The sequence below is a fragment of the Mizuhopecten yessoensis genome, unplaced genomic scaffold, assembly GCF_002113885.1.
Source record: "Mizuhopecten yessoensis strain PY_sf001 unplaced genomic scaffold, ASM211388v2 scaffold5519, whole genome shotgun sequence".
Lineage (NCBI taxonomy): Eukaryota > Metazoa > Mollusca > Bivalvia > Pectinida > Pectinidae > Mizuhopecten > Mizuhopecten yessoensis.
Window position 1 is genome coordinate 2,328,468 of NW_018406089.1, and position 8,953 is coordinate 2,337,420.

The window sequence follows — 8,953 nt, forward strand, 5'->3', positions numbered from 1 at the left end:
AAACTACCATTTTTAAAGACTTTGGTATGTCTCGGCCAGGGGACAGAACCCAAAGCCTTCCTCACAGGGGCGAACGCTCAACAAATGGCCAAAAGTGAGGCATTGTCAAGGGAGACATTAGGAAGAAGAAAGTTATTTAGAAAGGAGAGAAGAGATAAGGTCCCAAATTTAGTCGCCTCTTACGATCATGCAATTTGGGGTAGCAGGTACAATTCTTACGCCCTACCTGCAGGGAAACTGCATGTCGGGGATCGAGAAAAGAATAATAATTTAGAGATGATCCTCTGTGTTTTTTATTTATGCGTGTTTGTGTGCCGGGGGCAGAGTATGTTGGTGTAATTGCTTCCTTGTACAGCGCGGATCTGATGCCGACTTTATAGTGTTATCTCACTGAATTACCATGCCGAAGACATCCAGGGGAGCATTCCGCCCGGTCATGGGTAAACCATTTGTCATTACCCTAAATGCTAAACGTTAGGTAGGGAACAATGTTCTTTTTTGTACGGGAATGTTCTTCACGTTTCGAATTTTAAATACACCTTAGCAGTGACAACGAGTCTGAGCAGATTATTTTTCCTCCTTTGATTGTATTTTCAAATTTCAATTTCATGTCGGAAAAACTAGCTAACTGACTCTGTACTATACATTTGTTGTATTTTATTTAATATAATAATGTGACGAATACCTGTAATTGACCAAAGTTATTTAAAGCTACGACAACCGCTTAGAATCAATTTGAAATAAAGAAAGTACTGGTTCCTCTGGGGGTTTTGTCAACAAATGTATGTGTGTTGGTCTTTTACTGTCCTATTCTGTAAGAACCTTTTGAACACTTGTAAATAACAGCGTTTTTATTTGATATCCAGCTATGCACGAATTGTCTTTGGATTCCTAATGTTATAAATATACCTCATGTCGTATATTTTTAAATATTTAAACACCTGAATCATCAACAAATCGTTAACACATCACTATACACAGAAAGGAGCCGTGTCCATACAATTTATGTACTTTAAAGTTGTTATTATCATCGTTATTACTATTGTTACACTATTTCTCTGTTTATATATAAGTCTTGCCTTTTGTTGACATCGTTTTCCACTGTATGAATTTGTCAACTCCTTGCTGATATTTGTTAACTATTTTTTAATAAAAAAGGCTATCGGGTAACAAGTCAATAAGAACTATCCGTGTAGTGTCTTACCGAGGTGTTACCGAATCTGTCGTCGGGTTCAATAACAACACAAGAGGCCATCTTGTGAATCAACACAGTAATGCCTTTATTGGTATTCAGACACAGAAGAGTTCCACATGGAATGGAACGGAGCACGGAACGGTGCGGATACATGACATCTCCTCCCTGACTAGTATCAAAATTTATATGTTTGTTGCCTGACTATAAACACATTTTTACACTGTCTTTCTACGACTATAAAATTATAATGACTCGACTGGTTAACTTTGACCATCATGTCGATGACTGTTCATTACGAAAATGTTTCGAATGGTATTAACTCACATACTAATAAAGTGATAATATTGTTTGGATTTCTATTGTTTTCACATAACACAAATCACAATAGGTTAACAATAAAACTCTAACTATAATATTAACTCTAACAGAACCTATGTGGTTCTGGTGAAACACACAGTGATTATTATGCCCTTTTAAACACGTGTGATCACTTTAACTGACTAGAACACTATTGACAGTCAATATGCCACATAGTCTTTAAACCTTGGGGGCACGCGTGTTGCTCGTTTTGGAAAACGTGGTTCACAAGCTGGTATTTGAGCGATAGTCTTTTCGGTCACTATCGGTGCATGAGTCATTGGCTCGACAACAGTCACGGTGGCATCGCTCGGTGGACCAGTGGCACTGTCCACATTAATAGGGCCTTGCTGGACACTCGGTAACGAGTTTGATCGCGGAAGGTAGATTGGCGTATCGAAAGTCTGAGCAACTGGTACGTTTGCGTCTCTCATTTGGTCGACGTGACGTCGCCAGATGACGCCTGGTGACACTTGAATGCGGTACGACACTGGGCCAGTTTTCTCCTGAATAGTTCCAGACAACCACTTTCTCTCTCCCCTATAGTCCCTTATCATAACAGTTTGACCTGCCTCGAAATTTCGCGTGTGTGTGTGTCTCCTTTCACTCATTTTCTCCTGTCGTTGTTCTACACGTTCCTGGACGGTAGGTCTCAACAGATCCAAACGTGATGGCAGGTTTCTCCCAAGGAACATTTTTGCTGGCGTTTCATTCGTGGTCGACTGTGGGCTATTTCTGTACGCCAACAGAAAATTTGACAGTTTCTTTTGTATCGAACCGGCATCTTTTCCGCTTGACTTCATGGCCATTTTAAATGACTGGACGAATCGTTCCGCTAACCCATTCGTACTTGGGTGATATGGCGCAGACGTTATGTGTTTGATTCCGTTTAACCTCATAAAATTATGGAAAAGTTCAGATTTGAACTGCGGACCGTTGTCGCTGACGATTTGTCTAGGAACGCCGTTCCGAGCAAAGATCGTCCTGAGAACTTCAATTGTTCTCTCGGCTGTCGTAGACTTCATCTGCACCACTTCAGGCCACTTGGAGTGCGCATCAACTGCGATCAGAAACATTGAATCCAAGAATGGCCCCGCAAAATCGATGTGGACACGATGCCAAGGTCGAGTCGGCCACTCCCATGGGTGAAGACGTGCTCCAGGGGGTGCATGCTTAACCTCCTGACATCCAGCACATGTTTTGCACATCAGTTCTATGTCCTGATCTAATCCGGGCCACCACATATAGCTGCGGGCTACGGCTTTCATCTTAACAACGCCGATGTGTCCCTGATGAAGTTCACTAAGCAAGTCACGCCGTAGTTTCGGTGGTATTATCACCCTCATTCCCCAGAGAAGGCATCCCTGGTGTACTGTTAGCTCCGTTTTTCGCGCTGCGTAGTGTTTGAGGTCGGGGTCGACAATGTCCTCCCAGCCATTCATTACTGACTGGTACACGGTTGAAAGCAAGGGGTCACGAATTGTCTCCCTTCGTATCTGTGTTTGTGTAACAGGTAACTGATCCAATTGGGATATGTGTAAAGCATTTATAGCTTTGTCATCATCGCTATCCACTGGTCCTTCACCTTTGAGAGGTAAGCGTGACAAACTGTCCGCGTTTCCGTGCGCTTTGGTGTGTTTGTACTCAATGTCATAAGTTAAACCTGACAAGAACAGAGCGTATCGTTGCATTCGTGACGCTGTTGTTGTCGGTATGCTTTTCTCCGGATTGAAGATAGCTACCAAGGGCTTGTGGTCAGTAAGCAGCGTAAACCTGCGTCCAAATAGGTAGTCGTGGAAGTGTTTCACACCCCATACAAGCCCCAACGCCTCCTTGTCAATCTGCGAGTAGTTTCTCTCAGCAGCATTGAGCGACCTTGATGCGTACGCGATCGGCCTCTCCGATTTGTCCTCCATCACATGGGACAGTACTGCTCCCAATCCTCGTGGAGATGCGTCACACGCGAGTCGCAGCGGTTTGTTCGGATCGTAGTGTGTAAGCACTTCAGTAGAAGTCACCAAGGTCTTTACCTCCTGAAACGCTTGACGGTGACTAGTGTTCCATTCCCACGATTTGTCCTTCTCTAATAACTTGTGTAGAGGATACAGTGTGGTTGACAAGTTTGGCAGGAACCTCCCATAATAATTCACCAAACCAAGGAACGCACGTAACTCAGATACATCAGAAGGCTCTGGTGCCTTTAATACTGCCTCGACTTTGTTGTCCGCTTTGTGCAACCCCTCAGCATCAATTTCATGACCGCAAAATGAAAGTTTATCTCTGAAGAATTCACACTTATCCTTCTTCACTCTCAGTCCGTACTCATCAAGACGCTCGAGGACAGCCTCTATGTTCCTAAGGTGATCATCATCATCCTGGCCAGTCACCAACATGTCGTCAATGATGCATTTTACACCCGATAGGCCTTGTAACACAGTGTCCATGGCGCGTTGCCAAATAGCGGGCGCGGACGCGATACCGTACACCAACCGATTGAACCTATAGAGCCCCTTCTCCGTGTTGATAGTTAGCAGTGGTTTGGACTCCTCTTCCACTTCCATTTGCAGGTAGGCATGTTGGAGGTCTAGTTTTGAGAACTTTTGCCCCCCAGCCAATGATGCAAAAATATCATTTGTACGTGGCAATGGGTATTGCTCCACCTCAAGTACTTTGTTTACGGTCACTTTAAAGTCTCCACAAAGACGGACTGATCCATCACGTTTCATGACTGGGACGATCGGTGTGGCCCACTCACTATGACGAACTTTGGTCAACACCCCTGCCTCCTCCAGTCTGTCAAGTTCATCACTAACCTTGGGTTTGATAGCATACGGTGCCGACCGTGCCTTACAGAACTTTGGATGGGAGTCGGGTTTTACGTTGAGTTTTGCCTTCATGTTCTTCAGTGTTCCCCAATCGTCATTAAAAACCGCCTGGTATCTTGCCAAGATCCCATCTAATCTCGTTTTGGTAGAGATATTTGGTGCTCGGATTGCCTTGATTGCTGGCCATTTCAAAGTTATCTCCCTTAACCAATCTCGTCCAAACAATGAAGTCCCTCCCTTGGGTACAACATACAGTTTCAGGGTCTTCTTTTGTCCCTCGTATTCGACCCTCACATTGACTATTCCTCTTGGTCTTAACTTTTCCCCAGAGTATGTTTTGAGATAGACCTGCGTGTCTGACAAATCTTTCAGTTTCCCATTTAACTGCTCTACATAGACCTTTTCTGTCACCACAGAAACCGCAGAACCTGTGTCCAGTTCCATTTTGTGCTTGATACTGTTGATCTTTGGATACAGCCAGATAGCCTGATTATTACGTTCACCGTTATCCGTAGAGCTGATCTCCAGGCTGGCAATTCCTGCACAGGAATCAGATTCGGAATCAGATTCAGAATCATAGTTCGTGTGATGTGTATTTTTTTTACGCTCTGGACACGCCTTCTTTATATGTCCCTTATTATTACATTCAAAACATGTCTCATTTTTCCAAAAACAATCCTTTCGCCGTGTGGTCGATAATCTGGTCTGGCTTGTCTGTGATCTGTTTGTCTGTGATCGGTTTGTTTGTGAGACTCGTGTCTCCGAGGTTTTCCCTTCTTCACATGAATTTTATTTACACTGGCCTTGGAACTATTTCCGTGAAGTTCGGTTGCGTCCCTTTGTGCCATTTCTATAGCAATCGCCAGTTCGACAGCGGTGTCGTACGTCAGTGTGGCTTCTGATAGCAACTTTCGTTGTATGTGTTCGTTTCGCAAGCCGCAGACCAACCTGTCTCTCAGTGAGTCACTCAATGTCGCATTAAATTCGCAATATTCGGACAGTTTTCTTATGGCAGCCACATAATCCCTGATGCTCTCCCCTTCCCTCTGGTCACGTTTATGGAATCGAAAACGTTCGGCAATCACTAGGGGTTTGGGATTAAAATGATCTTTAAGCAGTTTGCCTAAACGTTCAAAAGTCTCCTCAGAAGGTTTCTTGGGCGCCGTCAGCCCTCGGAGCAACTGATACGTGTTCCCACCCACAAGGCTCAAAAGCGCGGGAACGCGTTTCTCCTCCTTCACGTCATTACATATGAAATATTGTTCAAGGCGCTCGCCATACGAGTCCCATGACTCATTTCCCTGATCGAAAGTGTCTATCCTGCCTATTCGCCCTGCCATCTTTGACACAATAATCGGCTGAATGTGCGAATGATAGAAAGTTTGAGTATTCTAAATCGACCCGGTTCCACGTGGTGTGAAAGCGACTGTACATACGATGGTCTCACTTGCCTATGAGTGCCTCACCACCTCGTTTCCGACTTGAATTGGGAAATGTTCCGATTACTGCAATGATTTCTGCTCATCTCGTCGCCAGTTGTAGTGTCTTACCGAGGTGTTACCGAATCTGTCGTCGGGTTCAATAACAACACAAGAGGCCATCTTGGAATCAACACAGTAATGCCTTTATTGGTATTCAGACACAGAAGAGTTCCACATGGAATGGAACGGAGCACGGAACGGTGCGGATACATGACAATCCGGCTATCGCCAACATTTGACAAGGTCTTAGGAAAATCAACAAAATTGAAGAAAAGAAATTATTTTTCTTTTATTTAGAGCAAAGCATGAAGTACTGATACCGAGACACCCAATTGATCATCTAATGAAAAGCTAGGAAATTGTCTGTCAGACATGTTCCCATTAGTCATGGTTTGAATAATTCTTTGAAGAGCCACCCTGCAGGTCGGAGATCGATTAAAGGTAACATCTGCTGTTATCCTCTGCACGTATTCATCCTGCAGGTCGGAGATCGATTAAAGGTAACATCTGCTGTTACCCTCTGCACGTATTGTACAAGGCGACTAATGAGGGAACCTTTGTGCCCTCTATTTAGGGACGCAAAAGCAATCAAAATTTATCTCCTTCACCCATATCTTGGATCTTTATATTTCTCTCTACTTCTACCTTTTATATCCTAGCGCCTTGCTTGGAAATACTTTGCTTTTGGCTTTAATGTTGAACTTTCGCCAAAGTGAAGAAGACAATGAATTCTGGCAGGGACATACCAAAGTAATATCATGTTCTCAAAGTGACAACTTTGGAATTACCAATGAAACCATTGTAAAGTCATAAGGAAGAGGTACTCTTGGGAATCTCTACTTTCAGAGTGTCAGCTCTCAAGTTACTTCTCATCACGGCTTCTTAAACATCGTTGCTTTTAGTGATCAGCATTGACACCTGAAATGCTACCTTTAAGCTATTGACTTTCTTAAAAGTGATAAGTTACTGACAAATCTACAATTGATTAAGTACAATATAACCCATATCATTTTTATCAGCAAATCAAACCCCGATATAATAGAAAACGGAATTTGCATAGAAAAGTACATTCATAACGGAGCTGCCAATTCCTCAACTTTTTCGATGCAATAATAGGTCTCTTGGTCTAACTTCGGAAAAGTGTAAAAAAATGTCATGCTTCCCATTGAATAAAATGAAAACTGCACTTGAACGGCAGGATAAATCGATGCTTTTCATGTGCTTCACAATGCTAAAAAATATCAGTAGTTTTCCGTAATATTTTTTGAAATGTATTTAAATTACACTTATTGCCAAAAACATATCTCGGCCAGGGGACAGCACCCAAAGCCTTCCTTACAGGGGTGAACGCTCAACTAAAGGCCAAAAGTGAGGCATTGTCAAGGGAGACATTAAGAAGAGGAAAGTTGTTTAGAAAGAAGTGAAAAGATAAGATCCTAAAGTTAGTCGCCTCTTCCGATTATGCGTTAGTGGCAGCAGGTACAATTATTATGCCTTACATGCAGGGACTTTGCCTGAAGTAAATTCAGAATTACCCAATAATGTAAACATCTTGCACTCTCGAGGTCCAATACAAGAACGCTTTTCCCGAGTTCATCTCGGTATTTCCTAAACACAAACTTTTATATTCGGACGGCCCTAATTCGAAGAAAAAGTTGCATCAGCATGTGTTGTTGGCAACGTATCTTTTTCCTGCCGATTACCAAACAATGCATCTATTTTTACAGCTGAAGCTACTGCCGTTGGTCTGGCTTTGGATGAAATTGAAAATAATAACATAAACAAAGCAATAATTTGTCTTGGCTCTTAAGAATTTTTCCCGACTCTTTATCACTATTACTAGTATTAAAAATCGGAATTTGCACAACAATCTCATTCAAAACATCGCCTTCCGTATTAACAGAATTTTATAGTTTTGCCACCGGATCTTGATTTTAGATACCAGGTCATGTCGGAATAAACGGAAATGAGAAGGTAGATAGAGCTGCTAAAGCAGCCCTTAACCTACAACCTAAAGATATTAAGCTGCCTTTCGCTGATTTTAAACCTTCTATAACACATTTTATTAAAACGAATTGGCAAAAAGAAAGGGTCTGAGGAATTAAACAGCAGGTTATTTGCAGTTCAGCCTAATGTGGGTTCATGTGCAATACGTAGAGCAGACCACAGAGAGGACATTGTCCTCTCGCGACTGCGCATAGGCCTTACCTACATCACAAAAGGCTACATTTTGCGTAGGGAAGACCAGCCTTATCGTCATGCATGCAATCAACCGTTTACAGTCAAAGATTTTAAAACGTGACAGAATTTTTATATAATTTTGAACATTGATACATATATCTGCGTTACTTTCCTGAGTGAATAGATCAGAACCATTCAAAAGCATATGAATATTAATTAAACCATATTTAGATAAATTTCTGAAAAGTACAGTGCGATATTCATCATATAAATTACAATCCATTAAAAAAAAATCGGATACGAACACCTGCACGTCGGAGACATGACTAAATTAACTCTAAAAAGATCTGAATTTTAGGTGCTATATCCATGCCGAAGCCTAGTTTGTATTATTTCAAGCCTTCTTACATGTACGTGTTTATTAGCATGTTTATCTTTTTTCAACATTTTATTTTTTTAAATTGATACCGTTTCACTATTTCAAACTCGGTTATCTAACGAATTCCACATTTTATCCGTATTAGGGAGAAAAAGACCTTGATTATTTTTAAGGCATTATCGACTAATTTCATTAACTCTATTGGGAACAATGTCATTTAGATAGGACGGAGCAAACTTATTACGCATTTAAATAATGAAACTAATCTTTCATGTTTTCTTCTATCTACAAGCTTTTTCAACCCAATTTCAATTCAAAGTTACCCCAAGATGTTTGCGAGTGGAACTATTTTCAAATAATTTCGCATTAAATAACAAATAGATGTAAATTTTTAATTTTTTAATTTTTAATTAATAATTTCTGTTTTATTAGGGTTAAAAAATTTCTGCCAATCTTTTGGTCAATTATCAATAATAGCTAAGTCATGCTTAATACAATTTTCTATTTCAATACTATCATTCGAAGTGTAGGCAGG

The 8,953-nt window shown here is 41.4% G+C and overlaps 1 protein-coding gene across 1 annotated transcript; it reads right to left on the bottom strand.

Annotated features, from left to right (window-relative positions):
• Positions 1-1,713: 1,713 nt before the first annotated feature.
• LOC110450786 (uncharacterized protein K02A2.6-like) lies at positions 1,714-5,717 on the bottom strand. Its single transcript, XM_021498492.1, has 2 exons — positions 5,175-5,717; positions 1,714-5,010 (listed from the first exon to the last, which is right to left on the bottom strand). Exons 1-2 carry the CDS (start codon positions 5,715-5,717, stop codon positions 1,714-1,716), a joined length of 3,840 nt encoding a protein of 1,279 aa, XP_021354167.1.
• Between the last annotated feature and the right edge of the window lie 3,236 nt (positions 5,718-8,953).